Here is a 23744-nt window from a genome sequence, read left to right as displayed (position 1 = left end):
AAGGTCATGTCTCTCATGATTAATGTGTTGTTTTGAACACAAATATCACTTAGCAATTATAATGTGAACACAACTACCAAAGTTTTAAGACTGAAAGGGCTTGCTTATGTATTTATTTAGAGATATGCTACCCAAAGCCATTTGGAAAACGAATGTCTCCCGTAGGTATCCACACTTCATTCACAAATCAGACCAAAAAAGTGTAAAGGCCAGGAGTTCTTTTATATTTCCATGCTGCAACCTGTGATTTCAACCTGACATTTCCACTCTGCCTTAGATGAGTGGCTTCAGTGTTAGTTTTTATTCCATTCTTAAATACATCGTTAATAATGTGGAAGGTGAAGGGTGCAGGGGGAATGCTCATAGAATATGGATGAAGGCAGAAGGAGCTTTGTGTCTTTGGTGATCATAATTACTTTCTTTTTTTTCCTCTTTTCTTCCCCATGTACAGCCTGCAAGTGCCTCACAGACTGTCCTGAAATGCCAACTGTCTGTCAATGTCATCCATCAAGGGCAGATCAAGGATTCACTCTGACAGACATATATGGCTTCAAAGTAACGTGCCTTACATTCCATAAACTGAATTAAACACTTGTTATAAAGCGAGACGCTTCAGACCAATGTGGAATGTAGGGTAACCACCGTTTTGCTTCCTACTTATTTAATGGCTACTTTATTTACTCTGTCTATGATATATACTGATGCAGTGAATGAATCTGCTTGCCCTTTGTAGACCATGTAAATTGCCTGTGCCGGTATTAGAGTGGGTGTCACCTGGTGTGATAGCAGACTGCAATGATGTAAATGTTACTGATATTACTAGTCAAAGGAGCACAAGCTTTAAACTCAGGCATCATGGCTGTCTCTGCCTCTGGGTGACCTTAGATAAATTGTTTGTTTGCTCTCTACCTCAGTGTCCCCCAGCTGGAGCAGAGATGCAGTGTACATCCAGTTAGATAGTTGGAGTAGAAAGAGTAGAGATTCTGTACGTCCTTTGGAGACCTGTGGTTTAGAAGCTGGGTTTTGTTAACCTTTTCTAGTTTCACTATTATAAAACAGCATTTTAACAGTCATACATTTAAAAGTTATAGTAACCAAACTTGAGCTGGAAGGATAAAGGATAAATATGTTTTCTTTAACACTGTCATTCTAGTACTTAGGATTATGCACTGCATTTTTCCACAAAGGCTAGATATGAAAATACAATTTGCTGTTTTCTTATCAATATGATTAACGGAAGCCCATTTATCAGGAAGGCTCTCATGGGATTTAGCAGCTTTCCTACATATTTACTGTTCTATGTCCCGTAGAGTGAATTTTTTTTTAAAAATCTATAGAAACTACCTCCTTACCAATCTATAGAGGGGAAAGTAGTGCGTATTTGATTTGATTTTTTTTTTTTTAACTTCCATACCTATGGAATTTCTAATACCTATTAAAACACAAAAATACCTATGGAGTTTCTAGCTTGTATTATCTGCAGATACAGCCAAACATTTTTACTCTCTGTGAGATGTTGTGAAGCTGTGCCTTTTCCTCTGGATGATTTTGAACACATGATAATGGTCTCCTTCCTCAGGATGCTTAGCATAGAAACACACAGGGCCTGTCTGCATACATCCAACTGCAGACTTCATTTTGAGATTGCTTTCTTAACTTATTAAGCTATCTCAATAATTATGAGATTCTCTGTAGTGGGCCTTGCATATTATACAGCTCTCTGTGAGCAAGAACTCAGTCCAAATTCATGCTGACAGACCATACTGCTAAACAAACTGCCTCTGCTTAACTTCAGTGCCAGAGGTGTGGCTCAGCCTCCATTTGTGCTTTCCTTTCTGAGATGGGTACTATACAAAGTACCACCGAGTTTGTCAGTAAAAATCCTAATACATCAAAAGTAAATGAACACAAATCTAACAAAGCAATCTAGCAAGGTAACTTTCACATTGCAATGGTTGATAAAGCTGTCGTTCTTAAAAAATGATGTTCCATATTCATGCGTTTGTAAATAATCAATATTGTTATGCTGATTTCTCAATCAGGAACCCCCAGGATGATTTTTAAAGCACTCAGAAGTACCAAGGATGACTTCATAATCACCAGGTGGGCTGGTGCAAGGTACCTGGAGCATCTACTCAACAACTGGCTGAGAAAGTGTTAATGCTCTCCTATGCACTGAGACCTCAGCTGCACTCACTGATTGCTGAGGTTGTCAGCCCAGCAGCCCTGGTGACTTGGGAAATGTCTCCTGTGTTGTAAGGAGGAACTCTTCAGCTAGAAAGGTTTGTTACTATGTAAATTCAAATCTTTAGAGATGATCAGAAAAAGAATGAAAATAGCTTTTCCTGATACTTTTTCAGAGTTTATTTCAGACATAGCCTGAGCTGTCTGTAGCTTCTGAACTCTGTTGCTTTGCTGAGGGTAGCTGCTTTGTTAGTTTGGTAAGACTCCTAAAACTGCTGAAGGAGAGGAAACTTTCAGCTGTGAGTATAATTCAAATTCTGTTAGTGTCTTGACTCTCCTTTAACTCTGCTTTAACTTCCTCTGAATGAAATTTAAGGCAGTGGTAGAGAATGTGACCTCGTATTCTCTGCCTTGTCCTCATCCACTTTGAAACTCTACTGGCCTGTGAGGAAAAACGGAAGGAGATGGATTTTAGCCCAAAGAAAAGACAGTTGATTCTTTAAATATTTTAAAAGTTTCTGCAAAGAGGAAGGGGAACAAACTGTTCTCCTGTGCAAGTTGTGATACAAAAAGTAACATTCTCAAATTGGAACAAAACCAGATTTAAGAGGAACTTTGCAGAGAGAATGCTCTGATGACAAAGATAATTAAGGATCACATACGGAGCCAGGGGAAGTTTACTCACTGGAGGTTTTTAGAGTGGTTACAGAGCCATCTGCCAGAAGTGCTGTAGTTGATGTGGGGCAGGCAGAAGCACTGAGTGGTGTCTTCCTTTCCCCTTTTGAGGATTTAGCAATAATAACCGAAAGAAGGGGAATGCTTACATCAAACATCTGCAGCAGGGTGACCCTAGTTTCAGATCGGGTGATTCATTTATCCAAGTATAGCTCCCGTATCATGGCAGTAATGGAGGGCTCTAAGAGTACTTAGCATAAATAACGTGTGTGCATTCTATCAGCCATGGGCAGTTGTGTGTTTCAGCTAAAGAAAATGGGCACTATATTAACCCAGGACTGGACTCCAGGGAAACAGAGCATAAGGCATCAAAATGTACCCACCAGTACTTCTCACACAACACGCCTTGGGAAAGTAGTTGGCACAAGGTATGAAGGAAAAGAGGCTTATGAATGATCAGGCTCTGTGTTTTATCAGGGCTAGCTTATCCAAAAGGGCAAGATGGAATAGCCTTGTTTGGAAGCGGTGAGTTGTATTCCCCAAGGAATATGTGAAGGGGATGGTCAGGTGTTGAATATAAAGTTGTAATTAAAAGCTTTCTCACATGCCACAAAGCTCTAGCCAAGCAGGCCGAGTATTCTCTGCCACCTTCCCATCAGGCACTTGCAGTGGATGTAAGCTGATTGCTTGACCATTGGCTTAAAAATAACAAGGTTTTTTTTTAGAGTATTTGTTGGAGAGATGTGTATGTTTTTGACTTATAATAAAGTATTGCCACTTTGAAAAGGATTAGGATGATGCATATCTGTATTCAGCTGTGGTCTGGGATGGAAACTCGGATCACATGTTTTTTTTTTAGTATTTGATTAACAAAATTATCTGACAGGGTAGAGGGTTAATCTAGTTTGTTCTTCCTATGAGTAGCAAACAGATTGTAACTGGAGGTGAAGGGGTTAGTCTGTAGAATCTGCATAAGTCACACAATGTTAATTTAATAAGTTAATTTAGTTCATTTCAGTAGCAAATATTCTGCCTCCAGGAATTATCCTTTCTGTGAAAAGAGTTCTGTTTTCTATTGTCTATTAACATGATGCTTTGAGGATATTTTTGGTGGGAATGTTCAGACTTAGAGCTGTGCCCACCTGCAATGATATAACTAGCAAAGCAAATTGCATTATCCTCTCAGTAAGCATTTTAGTTCTTTATTGTTTTAACCTGAGTTCCTGTAAATCAGCCAGAGCAATCAGTTTTAATGACTCCTCTAAGAGAAAAACAAACAGCAATGGAAAAGCTCTGGGGTTTTTTCAGCTTAATCCAGAGAAAAAGAGAAGAGACACTGCTTTTTCCCTCATCAAAACCCCTGGTGCATAACAAATTCTCATTGCTTGCCCTACGCTAGAGGTTATGAACTTCCTGAGTGTATACCAAAGTGGAGAGGTTTTTTCAGTGTCTGCTGTGAACGACAGTCATGCAACAATCTGCTCAAAGAACTGCACCATCAGTAGGGAACAAGGTGCCCGTGGTCATCAGTATTCTGATTCTGGTGATCCCCAAATAAGTCTGTATTAATAAAGTGCTGAGCTTGCTTGTACTGAAACCCAGTACATGATTTCTCAGCTTATCTCAATTGAGCCATCCTTTCTGCCAACCACCCCTACAAAGATGAATTTCTGTGAGATGCTTGGGTTTCAAAAAGAGAAACAAATTGGAAAACCTCAAGGACTGGATGTAAAAGCAAGATGAGTAACTGACTTCTTTCTTATTGCCAGGCTTCTGTTTCTTCCAGTGCTGGGGAAATCCCTCAGTAGTAGTGCTCATGGCCCTAAAGAGAAATGGCAAAACCAATGAATTGTTTAGGTCTGCCAGCATCCGTTCTTTTCTCAGCAGACAGAATGTCTCAGTTCTTGGATTATAAAGATTATATGTCACAACCATAGAATTATAAAGTAGTTGAAGCTGGAAGGGACCACAGAAATCCCTATATACGTCTTGTAGATGTTCTAAAAGTAATGGGTAAAAGTAATTGGATTCTAAATCTGGTCATTTATTTAGCTGTTAGATGACTAGAAGACAACATTTTGGGAGGCTTCAGGCCAGAAGCCCTGTTTCTCTAGGAATGGGTGAAAAAGTAAAGTGACAGCCTAAAAATTGAAAACAATGTTAAGAAAGGAAGAAAACAGTAGGAAAGGGGAAAAGGCTTTAAAGATCTTCTTCCACTTGAGAAGTAATAAGGTATGGGGAAAATAGACTATTCTTGTTTCCAATTCTTTCCAGTTTCTCTATTAATACAGTACCTCCTTCTTTGAAAACTACCTTCCCTCTGTCCTGAGACAGTTGTGTTACAACTACTGCCTCAGAGACACCTTAAAGATGAAAACCACATTAAAACCACTTAGTTATAGCATAAGGTTAGCAGCCTTAGTCGGTAGCAGTGGTCGGTATATGGCGTTGTTACTCAGCAGAAACAATCTTGCAGCCTGTTTAATTTCAGATTTTTCCATCTCTACTTCCTAATCCTTCTCCCCAGCCACAATACTCCAACCACCACCAGAGAGACAGCAGTTCTGCAGCTGGTCCTAATGGATGTGCGTGTTAATTGGCTAGCTAATGTCTGCCAAGTAAACTCTGAGGACCAAAGCAAGCCTGCCTCACCCTCATCTGGGGCGCTGCTCTGAATCTCTTAGCTGTTCATTTATGGGTCTTCACAAAATCTGTAGGAACCGCAATGGCAAGGCAGAGATGACAGACAAGTGGCAAACTCTGTTTCCAGAGGACGTCTGAGTAAAAAGTTTTTAAGAACAGCATTTCCTCCTAAAACTTCAGTGTCAGCGGTGGATCATGGTTGCTGTGCAAAATCTATGTTCCCTACTGATATGGTGTTTGGGATTCTGAAACAATTCTACTGGTGGTGGACATCTCAGTGCTCAGACTAGTTCTGGATAATGATGTGTATATATATATATATATATATATATATATATATAAAAGTCACATCTATATGTTTGCTTAATTAAGATGTAAAGAAGCTAAATCAGGTCCTGAGGGCCCAGTAGTGGTCTGAGGAAGAAGAAAAGTAATTGCCGTGACACACTGTTGTCTTATGTGTACTGTTCACCTGTGTGGTTTAATCTCTCCAGGAATATATAGGAGCACAACACTTTACACCGAGCACAGTGACAAAAAAAAAAAAAAAAAAAAAAAAATTGATTTCTGGTAATTAGCTATTTGGTTAAGTTTCTTTCCTATCACACCTCTCTATGTGAGTTCGCTATTAGCAAGGAGTAAAGTACCAGTCCACAAAGAACTGTAAGATCTTCAATCTCTGTACTTTGACTGACTGATGTATTTTAATGAGCTTTAGTGATTTAAAGAATTAAAATCATTTCAAACAAATTATATAGAAATTTAAAAGAACTTCCGAGTTGAGGAGAAATGTAGAAAAAAAGATAAGGAAAAATGTATTCCACAAATGTTTCTTCTGTATCATGATGCTTAACATGTATTTTATTTATTTTAATGTTCTTCAGAAAAGAAAAAGAGATTCCTTGGAAAGGAAGGGAGACACTTCTGCTCTTGTAGCCACTGGGAGAGAAGTTTCCAGAGCACATGGGCAGACTGGTAGGGGAGCCTAGCGACAAGAGAGTTTGCAGCACACTGGAGATCACTGAGAATGGGGCACAGACAACCTGCCTAAAGTGCAAGCTGACGAAGAGGCTTTTCCTGGCGCTTGGAAGACCATGCAGTCTGCCAAAACCCAGAAAGTGACTGAGCTGGATTTCAGCCAAGCCCTCCAAAAAAGATTTATCCACCAAGAACATGGTAAGATCTTAATTTGCAAGTTCTCTTATTTTCATTGTTTGCTCTTCATTTTAGAAGTTAGCCTTTCTGTTTGTATTTTGAAAAGAAGTAGCTTTTGCTTTTGAAAGCCTTTTGAGCACTTTTGGGCTGTACAGAATGATGTGACAAGACTTTATAAGTTTGACTTTCATATGTTGACATTGTGCATCTTCTCAGATTGGTCTGCGCAAATAATTTGTAAACTCTTCAAACCTTTTTTGTTTGTTTGTTTTTTACCATCCCTGAAACCATGGTCTTCTGACAAGTAGGCTTGGCATCTACTGTCTCCAAATGCTAAAGTAATACATACACTTATACTGAGGTCACACAAGGCATGCTGTTGAATTAAGGTATTAATTTTGTTTTCTCCATTGGATGGGAGTCATTTTGCTCTCCTCATGCAATGCTTGGAATTATCACCTTTTATTAATAGTGCTGTCATGTTTTTGTGACACAGTGACAGATTTGGACCTTTTCCTCTTTAAGCTATATGCCGCTTTTTTCTTTTTTTTTTTTTTTTAAAGTTGTTTTAATTATGTAATTGCAGACAAACTTCAAGACCACCCAAGTTAGGTTAAGATTACAAACAGTTTCATATGATCACTTCCATGAATTTTCCAGTTTTCAGTATTGTTGTACTTTTAAATGGACACCTGGGAAACCTTAATGTTCTGTATATGGTAGTAGCAATTTACTAGTACCTTTGAGACAGCAAAAGCTGTCAAAAAGCCTCAAAAAGTTCACATGAAAGTAGTTATCTCAGATGAGCAATACATCCTAGCCTACCCCAATGAAAGCTACTGGCAAAATACCATAAGTAAAGCAAAGACAATTGCTGACAGGTAACTGATGCTTAGTAATTTGCAACTTAAATTGTTTCATCTTTAGAGGATAGGAACCTGCTCTTTTCAACTGGCTTTTTTTAAGAGTGCTTGATCAGCAAAGTGATATAGTAAAATGCAAGTAAAAACTATTGGAAGGGACTGAAAAGACAGCTTGCTTTTTGAGAAAAGCTGTTGTTTTTACTGTGCTGGGGCCCATTTAGATTCAATTTGCACTGTTTCCTCCAGATTTTATGGAGCTTTTACTTTCATGACTTCGAACAGCATCTCTGTCAAAATCCACATCATAGAATTAGGCCTGTAGAGGCATTTTATGGCACCTTCCCCTGGATAGCTGTAAAAAGAGGAGTGTGTCCACAGTATAACTTCAGATCAGCTAGACAGCTTTCCGTTATTAAAGTAGTCATGCTGCTATACATAAAGGGATCCAGCATTTTCCTCAAAGCTCTCTGTCAAAAGTGAAGACTTCCCTGATTGTTCTATTGGATGTTCTCTATTTTGAAGAGCCTCAGGATAAAAGAAGATATACTTCCAGATGTCTCTGTGAACTCTTATTCTATTATTTGTCTTGTAAAGACATGAAAAATTTCCTAGCTCTAGCCTGTTCAATTTATTATGTATTTTTATAGGCAAAATACTAATAATTGAGAACACAGTAAAAGATCCTGCTCTTCTGCAGTGAGATAAATGTTAAGCAATTCTACTAGGTTTTGTAATGTAACCTGGCCTTTAAAATATATATCATGTAAAACAAAACATGGGATAGATCAAAATATAAGAAAATAATTTAATGGAGACACAAAGTTTGCCAGCATTAGTATGGCAAAAGGAATGAATTATTCAGTCTGCTATGTCTTACTTGGACTGAATGTCGTTCTTAAACATACAATTGGACTGATAATTTCGGCTTTGTTGTTACGCAGTTGCACAGCTTCAAACCAACAGGCAAGCAAACACCAAGTGCCTCCAAGTGGCGTGAGTGCATCCATTGAACTTACTTGCTTACTGTGTTCTCCCATGTAGTACCTGCTGTGTCAAAGTGGAAGGGTTGATGCATTTAAATGAAAAACCTTCTTGTGAGAACTGTCTAACCTAGTCCTCAGGAGAACTAGGCAAGGCAAGAAGGCTACTCAGCAAGAGCTTGAAGTTAATTATGACAGATATTGGCATCCTGTCTGAAAACATGTTTGCAGTGAAACGTTTTAACTGCAGTAGACTGAAATCTGTCACTGTTACCTGAGTTTGTGTAATAGTCTCTAGATACCCTTTAGAGTAAAATGGTTTAGTTGCAGAAGGCACAGTTTCCTGAAAGCCAAATGTTTTACAGTAAAAGATTGGTCAAGCTGAGCAGAAGTGGAAAATGCAATCCAACCTCTCCCAGATTGCTAAATAGCAGATTACAATTAAGCCACAGTTCCAAATGGGAAAATAATTTGATTGCCTTGCATGATCTACAGCTCTTGGTTCTCTTGCCTTTCATTCAATCTACCTTGAATTGGATATTCTGTAATCGTGGATCTAAAACAGGGATTGGTGGTGGTCACAAGTAGGAAGCCCTGGAAGAAAAGAACTTTTCTCCTATAGTCTAGCTGTAAGCAAGATGTTTACAGATTCATAATAGTGATTTGAGAACCTGGGTATGGGGGTTATTGAGAGCTATCAGACACAGGGAATACTTATAGCATCTGCAATGTTAACACCAGTGAGAAGCACATACATGTATGTAAAGCTCTTTGAGAAAGGTGTGACTGAATTTATCACGGTGGTGACAGCTAGACCATACAATGAATAATGCATCTAAATGTCACAATACCAGGAAGGCATCATCTCAAAGAGCATACAAGTTTCACTGCTTGCTGCCCAAGTAGGTGGGAATTTTGCTTGCATATCATTTTTGCTAAAGCCTGCCTGGGTTAATACATCACTGGTAGTATTTCAAGCAAGATCACCTGTTTAATAGACCGTATCTCTTCTCTAGGCTGGAACTGGAGAAGAACAATGGTTTCCTATTAGCAAACTACTTATAGGGAGAAATGTAAATATTTCACTTATCTGTGGGATTTTTTATTTTATTTTATTTTAATTTTTTTTAAGAAAAAAGAATCAGGAAAACTCAAGACATGATCTTTTCTCCCTTTCTGTAAATATGAAAAAACATTATCTACTGCAATTTCTATTTTATTTTGCTATTTATAATGTTAATATTTTTTCACATTTTTCACTTCCTCATAAATCACGTGCAGTAGCTGTTAATTGTGAAGTAACTCAGAATATTAATGAGCACTTCAGAAAGAGAGAGTGGTAAATTCAGGAGTCCTATTGCTGGCTCAAAACGCCGGATGCTTAAATAAGCGTGGGGCTTACATTTGTTGAATTGACAGCTTGTGAGGAAAATACAAGAACAAAGAGGACGGTCCTTAAGAATTTGCTGTGCTATGGAGGACATAAGCATACATTATGTGTACCAGACCACTCAACAATCTCAGGTGATTATTGTTTGCATTGATGCTCTTTAGTATTTTTATTGGACATTGTGAACATGCAGCTTACCAAAGTTCAAAGGCCTATTTTACCTCAGCAAAGAATAAGTTTCTTATCCTGTGTGCTACATAAAAACCTATCATCTGTTCTGTGTCTTTCTTTGGTGGAAGAAGCCCTGTGCTTCCTACAGCAGGCAGTGCTTTTGGTCAGTGGTTCAATTTACCATAATGGTCAGGGCCTAATGACCGAGGAGCAAGCCAGCATGGCAGAGTGGGATGTCTCCTTCAAGCATGAAGGAATGTAAATGAGTGAAAACTTCCTGACTGTGAAGATGGGTGTGTTCTGTAGTTTCAGAGAAAGGCATGGCTCTTAACTGCAAAATAATTCATTGTTATGGTCCTATTTTCCTTCAGTAAGAGGTAAAACTCCCTTTAATTCTTATAACAAATAGAGAGATGACTCTGTAGAGCCCAGTGCCTTGTTCGAGTTACGTGATTCATTCTGTCCTGCATTGCATAAAATAAAAACAGCTGCATATTATACTGCAGTGTTAGTTCTGGGGATCCAACCAGTTTCTGGCATCAGGGAAGCTGTGGTGATCTGCTGAAATTGAAAGGTGGTTTCTGTGTGTGTCTACTGAGCATATCATGATTTACCCATAGATCCTAGAGAGTTCAGCATTGGTATTGGTCAAAGTTATTTCTTAATATGGTTTACGGTTTGTGTTGTAGTTCCAGCAGCATTGCCCATTGGCACCATTTGTCCTGTTAACCTGATTATCATGAGTATCATGGGGGATTATGGTTTGCTGAAACAAAACAGAATCACATTGTTATAGAAGCTTTGGGAGCAACATTCCCTGGGAAGGTTTAGTTGGAATTTATATATGTAGTAGAAATAATATCTCTTGGTTACAACTACACTTCAGTTAACTCGCTTAATTTTGCTCGAATGTCTACAGCATACTGACATATTTTTCTCCACGAATTATATTTATTCTAGTGAATGGTTTCAAAAGAAAGGTTCACAGCATGATACATTATCCACCCAATAAGTATTTTAAAGTAGACCTTTATTTGTCATTTAAAGAAGTAAGAAAAATACCTATTAGTTAGATAAGGTCTGGAACATTTTCATGTTGTCAGGATTGTTACATCAAGACTGTTACATATCAGTCTCTGTTACCCAAACTGACTTGTTTTCCTTCAAATCCTTCCATCCTTTATCCTTACAAAGATAAAAGGGCTGTGTTTTGAAGGGAGAGCATGCTTAATCAGGATGCTCTTTGACAAAATAAATAAATAAATAAATAATTAAGTGCTAGTTCAGAGAGAGGATTTTCTTAAATGTTGTTTGAAGAAATTTTTTGCTCTGTAGTACAGAAAAGGTACAGTGACTTCTGGAGATGTTCGGTGAAGTTGTTAACCATTAGCATTCTGCACATTTACTTGTTTTTCTGTCCACTAATTGTGTAACTGAACCCCCAGATTTGCAGTGGAGAAATACTTGCTGCTTTGGTTGACCTTTATAGAAATGTTCATGATACATGCAAAGTAAGTTTTGGGGTGTGGACAAAAATTGGTTCATTAGCTGCTGGTCACTCCTGTAATTTACTGTTCATTATGTTATTGTTTTCAAAATCAGTGTCATGCAAAGTTAGAAATGTTAAGTATTTTAAATTAAATCTTCACAATATGACACCATTAACGGATCGGATGTTGTCACAGGCAAATACTTAATCAGAGCTTAATCAACAAACTGTAAGGATCAAAATTAGCTGATGATCAAAACAAAATATAAATGTATTCTCTAATTGATTAGAGTAGCTTGGGAGGTCCTGCAAGTCAAAAGATTTTGCTGAGCTGGAATGAAAATCAACCTTTCTTCCTATTTCCTAGACAGAAATATTTAATAGCAGTTCAACAGTCTCTGCACCTGAATAAAAGTAGGAAGATGATGATAGGAAAAAAATGGCTTGTAAAAATGCCTGATAATATGATGAGTGCTACTGTAAATGTGCCAATTTAATCAGGACTGTGGGTGGGGGCTGTGGGGGAAGTCTTCCAATGAAATAGATTTTTTCCAGTGTAGATTTTTGTCTTGCACATAAAAAAAATCACTGTTAATATGTGTATATATTAATATTAATGTATATTATATTAATATATATGCAGCATATGTATATATAAAGGAGAAACAATAGCAGGAGAAAAGAAAAAAAACAACAACAACAACAAAAAAAACACTACTTTGCATCAAGAAGATCATTTTTTCAACCAAAATCTACCTAATCAACCTAAATCTAGCTTCTGTGATGTCCCAGGGATGGGAATTGTCGTAGTATATCACTTAATCCCGTGAAGAAGGAGGGTCCCTGTGTATCACAAGTGTGTGACACAGGCAGGGAGCGCAGTCATCCTGCTGGGCAGAGTGGCTCTGCCATGTGGGCAGTTCTCAGATGCAGCTTTTCCAAACCATCATATTTTGATTCTGGGCCAAAATATTTCAGATTGCTGGACAGACAGAGATAGCAAAAAATAAAAAAATAAAAAGACTGAAAAAAGTTTTTTGTCAGTAGATTTATTTTAGGAGTAGCAGTACTACAAATAATGTACAAAACCAATATAAAACAGATCAGTGTCGCAGTATATCAGCCTGGTGAGGCAGAAGGAAGCTAGCAGAAGTGTTGACACATGAAGTTTGCAGTGAGAGAGTTGGGGTCAGCCTGAATATATACATGAACCAATCCTTGAGTTATTTTTATATTACTTTAGGCTAATTTTATTTCCCACTTACCACTGCCACCATAGAAAGCGTGAGAAGTGCTCCCAAATTTTGGTGCCCCAAAAGCATTACAGCTCAGGGAGCTTGGACTGTTTCTAAGCACAAGAACCAAGTAATGCTGGCCTGTGCTATTTGCAGAGACCTACGTGTACCCTCACTGAAGCACAGAAAAGATCTAGCAAAGACTTCATAGATAAAACTCACAGGGCAAGGACTCGTGGAAGGCTTTGTCATCAGTCACTGGAGAATTAAAGAAAAATATTTTTTTCTGGGAAAAGTAAATAAAGGCATATTTATAAATAACTTATTTTCATACTTCAGGGGATGGAGGGTATTATTGCAGGCCATCTCTCATCTAATTATATTTGACATAAAATAATTATTTTTCTTTTAAGAACGCATCCAGTAAAATGAAATGAAAATGAAAAAGCTGTCAAGCATGCAATTGTAATGGTGTAGTCTGAAAAGCTGGAAAGTGAAAAAGATGGCATATTGAGAGAGACATCTAATTTCTGAGTCCTGAAGTTTAATTTTGGTTGCACATGGCACTCTTAACAATAATAGAAGGGAGGAAGAAAAATAAATACGACAATTTGTCGAACAAAAGTTTGTGCATCTCAGAAATAAGAGGAAGCAAAGGCTTAGAAGGACACAACCAGGGAAACTGGCCTTTCTTCTTCCAAAGTAGGGCAGCTTCTTGCTCAAATTCTCAGTCTAATTCTCTGTTATATTATTCCTAAATACATCATCCATATTGTGATGGTCTATGATGAGCAGTGCACCTGTAATTCAGCAGCCTAGTAAAAGGAGGCTACAATTTTTCAGAACTGTTTTGTCATTTTTCCAGATGCAGGCAGTTGAATGCTGCACAGCATCAGCTGCTGGGTGCACTGCACAACATGGCATATTGCAAAATAAATTGGCTAGCCTGCTCCTTAAAAAACATTCCAGGACAATTGCTAGACAAAAAAAAAAAAAAAAAAAAAAAAAAAAAAGTAATAACATTGAGGTATAGGTATGAGATGAAAAGAAACAAAAACTATTAAATGAAAGAAAAAAGTTATCTGCTGTGCAACCTATATCTTTCCCATCAGAATGCTCAGCAACTTCGGGATATTGTTCTTCTCATTGGTTCCAGCTGTCTCCAATTAATTATGTTAGTTTATTATTGTAAAGATCCACAACTATTCACCAGGGGCATAATTATTTTGGGGAGAAAGATACGCTATTAAGTACATTTTAGATTTTTTCTTTTCTCTTTGCATCTCGCCCTCTTTGATCTAAACATTTTTTTGTTTTGTTTTCAAATGCCTAAATCTAGATATTCTGGCAATACGGACATTTTATAAATTATCTGTCTCTGCCTAGCAACTGTATCAACGTTTCAGGGACAGTAAATGATTTACAACAACTCAAAATGTAACGTTGAGAAACCTCACAAGCCATGCTGGCTCTTATGCTATCCTTGAGAGAACTCATTTGCAGTGAAAGCCATGCCACTAAGGATCTTTCTAAAACTCAGATCACCCTTGCTGTTGACAGCTTAATGTCCTAGCTTGGAAGAAATGCAACACTTGACACCCTGTCAGCCCTTTACTGAAGTTTCAGCTTTGAGGTCTACAGCTAAAATATTTGCAGATCAGTCATGAAGGTAGGTTTTCTTAAGAAAATAAATTGGTGTACAAAGTTACATAGCAGCTTTAACTCAGCCAATTATATTCAGTTTTATTAATTTTCCAGTGCCATAGCAACCATCATGGGATTATGGCTTTCCTAGAATATGGAGGGGGAATAGACCTACATGTATTCTAACAGTTTTCCTGTATCTTTCTAAATTGCAGAAGAGCAATGCATGAGAAGGTAGAAAGGTAGGTATAATCAGGAAGGTTCAGGCAATGACAGGAGTGTAAGCTGTAATACGTTTTGAGGTTGACTGGTGGGTATTTCTCTTCCCTTTTCATTTTGCCACTGCTAGTTGCATCCTTTCTGTCACATGCTAATTTTTTTCCTAAGGCTGTCTGTATTCTCATCCCAGCTGCCAGAAGGAATCTAAATGAAGCATCTAAGCTGGGTGAGAGCGCAGTTGAATTAAGATTATTTGAAATTAAGAAGATCTTGCACAAATAGTTCTAATCAACATGTCTTGCTTGAACAGAGGTTTGAATACTGAACTGTAGGAGTAGGAGACATTTATATTTTAATGACATGAAGTAGGGCATGGGGCAGGACCCCTGAATTTCCCTGGTACAGTCTTTGTCTTCAGGATAGGAGTGGCTTATTGATGGCACATCTGAAGTTGTTCATGTCTGGTGGTTACAGTGCTTGTACCTTAGAGAACAAGTCAGGGACTGGAATACACTTGTGATACTTGTGATGAAAGCTGGACAAATGCAGAAATAAACAACAAAAAACCTAAAGCCCCAAATAAATACCCCTAGTCTGACTTCAAACTGGATATTCTTAAGGCAGAGCAGTTGGATGCCAGCAGCCAGAGGATAATTAACAGGAAGGCAATATTCTTCAGTATGATGCTCTTGAGAGCTTTGGAAAGGCAAGCCATTGAATTCTGATTAGGCAGCAGAACCCGGGAACTGTGATGAGTGAATTGGATAAGGTGGAGTACAACAGAATCTTACACTGATATATCCCATAAACTTTTGGCTACGTCTGTTTTCATCACAATTGCTTTTTTAGTTACGTTAAACTTAAGCACAGATGTATAAAAAATGTGATTAAATGTTCTGTGCTAGGTTGGAAAAAAAAAAAAAGTAAAATGGAGCTGTAGCAGCCCTATCATTGTCCTTTAGGTTTCATGCAGCATTCATGGGGAGTCTTTTGAAAAAGAATCAGAGTTCAGCAAATATGCATGCTAGAAAAGCCTGTGACAAATCCTGATGGTACCCTGTGGCTTTATACCAGCTAAAAATACACATTATTATAAGGAAAGTAATCATGGTTGTATTCTTAAGGCATCTTCCCGAAAGGTGCCGTATTTCTATGTCTTCGCTAAGAAAATAGCTGCCGTCCCTGGCCTGCCAATAGGTAAACAGTTTGCCTAGTTTCCTTGCAGCTCTGTGCTTAGAAATGCTCTTAGTGAAGGGCAAAGGTGTCAAGAGATTCTACTTGGTGGTGCTTGAAAAAAATCCCTGTGCTTATGCGTTTCTAAGTCTTCTGATTGAAGTCCATTGCAGGCTTACAGAGGGCGCAGGCTGGTATCTCTGTGACAGCTCTTCTCGTGGTGTGAGTTAGAAGAGATCCAGTGATGTTACCAGAGCTAGAACCACCCGACTGGAAGCTGACACATGAAGCCACAGAAAGGTTTAGAGAGTAAACTGTCCAGCTGTTTATTACAAACAACATATAATTTTAAGTGTATGGTTACGATTCAATTTGGTCCAAGCACTACATATGTTGCAGTAGAAATCTTGAGCAGTAATTTCCCCTGTCATAGAGCCCACATCCTAGCAAATTCCCCATCTTGGAACACTTCAAGTGAGAAGGAATAAGCTAAAACAGAGCAGAGTGCAGGAGAGGTCTCCCTCTCTGTGAGCAGTAATCTCTTAATGCTCTGAGATGCTTGTCTCAAATCCTCTAACCTGCAAAATGAGGTTGCTGTTGCTGTATTTCTTAGCTTGTCGTCCTGGATGTCACTGTTAGCTATTACTAAGTCTTTCAAGGGAAAGGAAAAAAAAATATCAGATTTTGAAACCATTCCATCTGTATTTGGCAGTAGCCAAATATACTGCTTTACAGCTATCCTGGAGTTTGACAATAGGGTAAAATAAACATTAAAAAAAAAAAAGGTCTGTGTTTCCAAAAGGCTTTAGAGTGTGAGCAAGCTCAAGGCTCCTGGTGCCTCTTCTGAGCTCTCAAAGCTTCTGAAAGTACTAATCCAAGTAGTTACTGCACACATATTCTCCTTAGCTTTGGTGAAACTCATCCCTGTGCAAGAGGCATTTGCATCGCTTCTCCCGGATGCCAGATTTCCAACCTGCAGGGAACGATGGCACCAGGAGAAATAGTCTGGAGAGGAGGGGCAGAATATTCTGCCTGAGACACGATGGGTTTTGTGTAGTGGCAAATACCAATTATGTGCTCCGTGAAGGGATAGATTTTGTGCAAAGGAGCAGTTCTTGCACACTAGCAAACTGGGTCTGAGACTGGTGAAGGTGTCAGAGGAGGGGAGGCTGACTAGTAGAGAGAGAGATCCTGATGTTAACCACCACAGTGTCCTTCAGAGCACATAAGGTTGGCAGTAGAGCCCAGAATGGAATTCCCAGATTGGAATTTCAGCATTTTGTTCTGATGTTTTTCCAAGGTTTTAGTGATATGATGGCAATGGAAATGTTAAATTTTATAAGGACTCAAACTAGAATAAAATAGGAGACAAAGCGTAATACACAGATCATGAACTTGTTCTGAGAATGGCAAAACTCACTGTGCTTTAAAAAAAACAAAAAACATAAAACATGTATGAAAACTGTAAATGAATGCTGTTGTATTTCTCCCTTCCTACAGCATGTCTTTAAGACCAGCTGGACATCTTCAGTGCGGTGTAACTTTACAGTTGCATATAAATGGCACAGTGTGCTGTGAGGCACTAGAAGAAGCACTAGAGAGCAGTGTGTTTGACCACTACCCTTTAAGCATTTGAAACTTTGATTCAAACCTTGACATGAACATCAGATGAAAATAAGTAAATAATACATCTTCCATCCTCAAGTTTTCACTGATGCCCATTGCAACAGCTATTGTAATTGTGTATTTCCTCCTCTGAAAAGGACCACAGAAAAAAAATAGGGGGGGTTGATGGTTAAGAAATAAATGTACTTCTCAAAGTCAGGGCACAAAAAGGTTCACAAAAGCAGAGATTTGTTCAGGTTGGGAATTGTGCATTTTCAGATCAGTGAGTAAAAGGTTGGGCACAAGCTGATCAGAAAAAACGAGTCCATAGGTTCCATGAAGTGAGCTGCCGGAATCGTTGTCACAGTTCCAGGTCCAGTTTGGCACCCACCGTGGCTGCACCTGCTGGTGCCGTTTTGTTGACAGGTACAAATCACCAGCCATCAAGGAGAAAACCATGAAACAGGCAACAACTGGCTCCGAAGGTATGAAGTAATTAGCTAGCCCAGAGCTCTAGGCAGCAGTATCTAAAGGGAAGCAGGTGGGCCACCAGGGAAGCCTCTACGTTTGCTGTATTTGTTTGTTTGTTTTTCTCTCTGCGTACAGCAGTAGCCAAACAATGCAAAGACATTTTGCAAAGCGCTTGCTGAAGAGAGCCTCCCAAGGGTCTGACAAACCTAGTGCACTCCCTTCTTATTTAACACACATCTTTTAAAGATCTACGCTCCTTCACGGAGTTTTTCCAATTGTATTCTGAGATCAAATATATTTTTTTTCATATTATACGAATATACTGATTGTAAACTGAGAAAGATGGAGTTCATGTGTGATGCTGAGCAATGTGAGCTTTAGTTTGGTGACTTGGTTGTAATTAGGTGGCTTTTTTAGTGGGTGCTTGTATAGGCTAATTAGAAGAGTCTGACTTACAGCCAGGCTATTTCTTCCTTAAAGATGTGGTAGCTCTACAGCATGGTTGGAGCAGATTTGGCTTTCAGGTTCAGCCTGGGAATGAGTAAATATCACAGGTGGAAGAGTATGAGCACAGGAAGTTACCTGCCTTCTTGATAAACACAGACTATAAATCCTAAATGAATGATATTGGCACTTCTGAAAAGTCAGTTCTGTTCCTCACTGATTATCAGAGACATTTCACCAAAACGTCCAGCAAAGCTGCAATCAGAGTAATTGCATAACAATTGCAATCACAGGCTTGTTTGGCCTTTCTGGAAGCAGCACAGCTATTTGTTATACAGCTGTGGAGAGGTTTGCAAATGCTATGGCAGCATCAAGTTTGTTAGTGAGCCATGCGGTTTGCTGAAAAACTGTCTGGGGGTCAGGAGTTAGCATATGGACAGAAATGCATGAGCTCTGCTTTAGCAGAGACTGGTGAGACACAGAGCAATATCCAAACAAATCCCAGCGTCCTGGAGGCGGAGAGGGAGCCAGAAAGCTTTCGAAACAGAAGTCTCTGGAACTGTTTTCCCTCCCACTGCTTTCACTCCCCATAGGTACATCATGTTTATTGCCTCCCTTCCATGCACTTTACTACAATTACTTGATAGCAAAGTTTAGTTTTATTGCCATAGGTGTTTCCACCATCTCACGCATGCTTAGAGAATAATGGCCAGGCTTGAGAATACTCAGGTGAAAGATGGAAGTTCCTCAAAGGCAGGACTTCACCAACTGCACCCTTGGCTGTGGTTTAGCACTTTTCCTCACTATTTCTTGGACTTGGAGATGGCTTTCTTTGTTCCACATAGTCCCAGATGCTGACCACATGAACTCTAATCTTGAGACTAGAGCAGGGGATCGGTGTGCTAGAACATGTATGCGTACCTGGCCCTGCCCTTAGGTCAGCTTGTGCAGCTGGACGGGGCTCAGCAGTTGCAGGGAGCACTGCGAGCTCTCAGGCTGGCAGTGTGGCCCAGAGCGGGCGAGACTAAGCAGACAGTGGGTGAGGAAGGACGTGCAGTTGTGTCAGCGTGCAGGTAATGAAGATCCCCACGTTCACCCTGCCCTGGGACAGGGGAAGAGCAGAACTCCTGCAGGTGAGCTCCGAGCTGGCAGTGCCAGCTGCCTCCTGCCCAGCGGGGCTGCTCCCACCACAGGCAGTGCCGTCCCTTCTGTGCCCCCATGCCTTTGGTGCACCATTTGGGCACGGTGGCTGTTAGCCCCATCTACCTGCTCCCCTCCATCCTGTTGTACCTTTGCTTCTCGTGCTTGTTCTCATTTGCATTCTCTGTTGTTTTGTGGCCCTGTTATTTTTTCCCCACTGGTCTTGCTCCTCTTTGGAGATGTTCAGTGTAAATCTACGGAACTGAGTCAAATATGGCTTTGGCACTTAACTGGGGTTCGGACAATGCAGTTGCCTGGGTCACAAGGCCCACTCTGAGTCTGCAGGGCTGTGCGTGGTTTTGGTGAGAGATGCTGCTGGCAGATGGGCAGAAGGAGCCACCTGCTGCTTCTAACCACAGCCCCAGGTGCACAGCGTGGAGGTCCAGCTGTGAAAAGATCGGGGTCAGTGCTCTCTTCCCTCTCCTTGGTGATTAGAGGAGGTACATGCGTGGCTGTGACCATGGGGAATGGCTGCATGGTTCAGAGGGCTTCCATCACACCCCTCCGCACCTCTTGCTGGCTTCAGAGGGGCAGAGCTGCAGGAGTAGCCACTTTGTACACCAAGGCAGCAGGGGGACATGGAGTGACCAAAGTCTGCATCTCTGTTGCTGGGTAAGAGGAGGGACAGGGCACTTGTCCCATGGATAGCTTAGAGGGAGCCTCAGGATATTGCAAAATGTGGGGATATGGGGACAGTGAAGGACTGAGGAAGTCTGTGATTCCCAAAAAAATGCAGCATTCAGCCCCATTAGCTTTTCTACGGGACTCGCAGGGACTCTTCCTCAGCCTTGCCCAGAATGCTCTGTGATTGTTTACATGTGGAAGTAAAAACCTTTTCCAGGCTTCCCCCACAGCACGTAGTGGGGACAGGAGAGATGCAGAGGATTCTGAGGGAGAGTTGATGTGGGAGTCAGGCTGCCAGCCCCAAGCAGTACAAGACTCATCAGCTGCTGAAGGAGAGTAGCTCTTGCTTCAGAGCCAATAAGCAGCAGGGTTAAACATCCCCCACCTGGTTCCTGCAAAAGGGATGGGTGAAAATACAGCGGCAGGTGAGAAAGCTGAGCCTGTGGTGTCTGAGAGCAAGAGGCTCAGAGCTGGAGTCAGGGAGGAGGCAGGATCTGAGCCAGCATGAACAAGAACAAATTGTCAATGCAATCGGAGCTGAAAGCTAATCTTTAGCGACTCTGCAGTGTGGACGAACATCAGCGACTTTGGTAGGGGCTGGGGCCCTACTCCCTGAAGGAAAAATAAATCAAATGTATATAGGCTGGCCTTGTGTTATCGTCAGGGGAGATATCACAGGGGTGTCGTCTTCATGCTATTTGTTGCTCCAGGTCGAGGGTCTGACACTTTCAGGGATAACTGTTAATTGATGGGGGTTCTCAGGTCCCTTTCTGCTCCAAAAGGACTAGGAAGGTAATCTGTTGTACAGGGGAAAAATATGTGGTTCCCCAGCCTGCTCTGGGTAGACACCAACATTCTGGGAGGGACAAAATGTCCTCTGTTCCTGTTGCCAGGGAACTTCAAGACACAACTTCTACAGCTCATTATATTTTTCAAATGATCACAAATTAAGGTATTTTTCAATGACTGATGCTTGGCCCTTTGATCAACTAATCTTATGACAGAAGCAGAAGGAAATTAAGTCTTCGAATAAGTAAAATTAGCTATATTTCATTTTTTGCTGCTCTACAGCAGCAATGATTGCAATAAGTTTGGGAGTCCAAACCTTCAGTTTTAACCCTAAAGAACAAAAATCCTTTATACCACATAGAGGATGTCAGAAGCAGAGATGTGTGGAATTAAAAGGAGGAAAAAAAAAAAAAAAAGAAAAAAGAAAAAAAAACAAGCCTCAGAGGATAAATGGCACAGTGAATTATGATTCATGCAGCAACACAGGTTGGAACTTGTCTTATGTGAGGAGTGATCAGGAAGTAACAAGCAATTAAGGATGAACCCAGAGCATGCCTGCAATTTTGATGGCAAGAGCCAATCCTCAATAGGCATGTTTATTTGTTATAGTGAGCACGCCGAGTTCATTTTGGATGCTGCCGCCTGAAGAGCATCGTCTCTTCCTCTCTGCCTCTAGCATAAGCACATAAGAAAATGGTCTTGCGTGAGGCTTAATATTTCAGGCGGTGTTTATCCAGTTTGGAGTGACATTATCAGAGCATTTTGGCACGTGCGGGCACCCTAACAGATTGTACAGCCCCACAGAACTCCAAGGAGAAGGAGCTGTTCCTTCAGATGGCTCTCCATTAGTTGACGTGAGCCAGCCAGCTCTTCCCCTTGCATCTCATCCCAAGATCTGGCTGTGTTTTGTCTGCCTCCTGTGTGCAGGGAAGGTGGTGGTGTGCTGCTGGGTGCAAGGGCTGCTGTGGATTCAGACCCAGCTGCACTTTCATTTTGAGGAATTCATTACCAGTTCACAGCTGTACAGTGGAAATGTCAAAGAGAAGGCAGGTATAACTTCTGTTCCCCTACGAGCTTTGCCTACTCGCCTCCCTTCACATGACTGCTGTAAGATACTTGCTGAGACCAAGGGGAAACAGTGGTCCATAACATGAAAACTTTAAAGTTCCTGTGATCAGTCCTGCACAGCCCTGCTGCCCTTCCCCACGCTGGTCACACAGTGTGAAGTTCCCACTGTGCATCTGCTGGTTTGCCGCAGGCAGCACAAGTGTCCTAAAACCGTGTTCTTGCTCTGATCAGGCTTTCCTGAGGTCATGTCTCTGCTCGTTGTCTCTGATGTTGTCCCTTGGCAGGTTGACTGGCGTTAATGATCTAGGAGAGAAGATTTTCCACATCCCTTTTCATTAACAAAAGTTCTTGCTCTTTGTAAAATAGCATTTCATTGTTTTTAGAAATTCTGCAGTTTAATGAGGCAAAAATTCTTCTTCAGAGTGACAGTTTTGCTGGTGGTGCTGTTTATTTTTATAATGCTTTATATCCTTGGGGTTTCTTAGGTTGGGATAGAATAAAAGTTTAAAAGAAAGCAAAAAGCAGATAAAGTTTAACAACTGCCAGGTATTCGGCTGACAGAGTAGAAGGCAGTGTGGAGCTATTGTTACTTCTTTTAAATATTGGACGCTTACATATTGAAACAGCCAAAGTCAGAATTTCAACACAAAAAATTACTTTATTTTTTTGTTGGCTTTCTTTTTTTTGTTGGGTTGGTTTTCTTGTTTGTTTGTTTTTGTGATTCATTCTCCCCAAATAGTGAGCACTTAGGCTATTTAATATACTGATAGGGAGCTGAAAGCTGAAAATTAAGAAAGGACTTACCCTTTCTGGGCCTTTAGGTCTTGCTACAAAATACCCAGCCTACGTCCATCGTAGGATTTCAGTAATGAGTAGGAATCTGTTTCCTGGTGTTTTTTGTTGTTGTGCCTGTGAGTGGGGTGAGCGCTCACTGTGCCCCCTGAGCAGCAGAGGCAGCCACGTACCTGCTGTGCTGATGCACCCAGCTCTGCCTTTCTCCAGGCAGAAAATTCCAGTAATGGGGAGAGCTTGGTTCTACTGGGTGTTTTTCTTTCTCTCCATCTTTGTATCAGAGCTCATTTGTCTCATACTGATTAAAAGCAAAAGCTTTGAAACCAGCAGAAATGATTTACAGTTTGGTTCTTTAGAATAGTAAAATCAATCAAAATATTTTAAAAATAGAAGATAATAACTGGAGCTGCTCATCAAGATTTAGGACTAACTGCAGGCTTGATTGAGGACTCTAAAATTAGCTTTTATTTTATTTTTCATGTAGGCATGTGCAAAGCACAACACAATAATTATCAAGCTGAATTGTTGCTGAAAAATGACTTAACTGGATCTTTTTAGTAGATTAAAACAGAATGTCTTCTGCTTTAAATCTCTTCAGCAAATGTTCACTTTATCTCAGGTCAGGTACCTTGTTGTGTGAGGCTGTTTCCATAAGATATCTTGCCAGGTGGAGGCCATGCAGGTACTTCTACGAGAGTAGAAATACTCTGATTTACAGCAGATGATGAATTGGCCCTACACTTATTTTTCATTAATCCGTTTCCATTTCTCTATGGATCTAAAAGCTGTTGAAAAATGGCATCAGCAAGCAGGAGTCTTACTGCTGTCCTGAGCAACTTGTTTTTGCTCTTCTTGTAATTTTTATCACTCGCGAGCAAGGGATGGAGCCAACTGAGAGACAGAATGGGAATGTAAAAATGTATTAGCCTT

General features: G+C 40.2%; 1 protein-coding gene across 1 annotated transcript in view; it reads left to right on the top strand.

The window, feature by feature from the left end:
* LOC106019181 (uncharacterized) overlaps positions 1-23744 on the top strand; it is a 330836-nt gene that overhangs the window by 196863 nt on the left and 110229 nt on the right. The window contains exons 2-4 of the mRNA XM_072040223.1: positions 452-634; positions 2043-2282; positions 6387-6678. Of these exons, the coding sequence (XP_071896324.1) occupies positions 6676-6678 (3 nt within the window). The 5' untranslated portion in view covers positions 452-634; positions 2043-2282; positions 6387-6675. The remainder of the gene's footprint in view (positions 1-451; positions 635-2042; positions 2283-6386; positions 6679-23744) is intronic.

The sequence above is a fragment of the Anas platyrhynchos genome, chromosome 6 (assembly GCF_047663525.1).
Source record: "Anas platyrhynchos isolate ZD024472 breed Pekin duck chromosome 6, IASCAAS_PekinDuck_T2T, whole genome shotgun sequence".
NCBI classification, from domain to species: Eukaryota; Metazoa; Chordata; class Aves; order Anseriformes; family Anatidae; genus Anas; species Anas platyrhynchos.
This window is presented reverse-complemented; position numbering and strand designations above follow the sequence as displayed.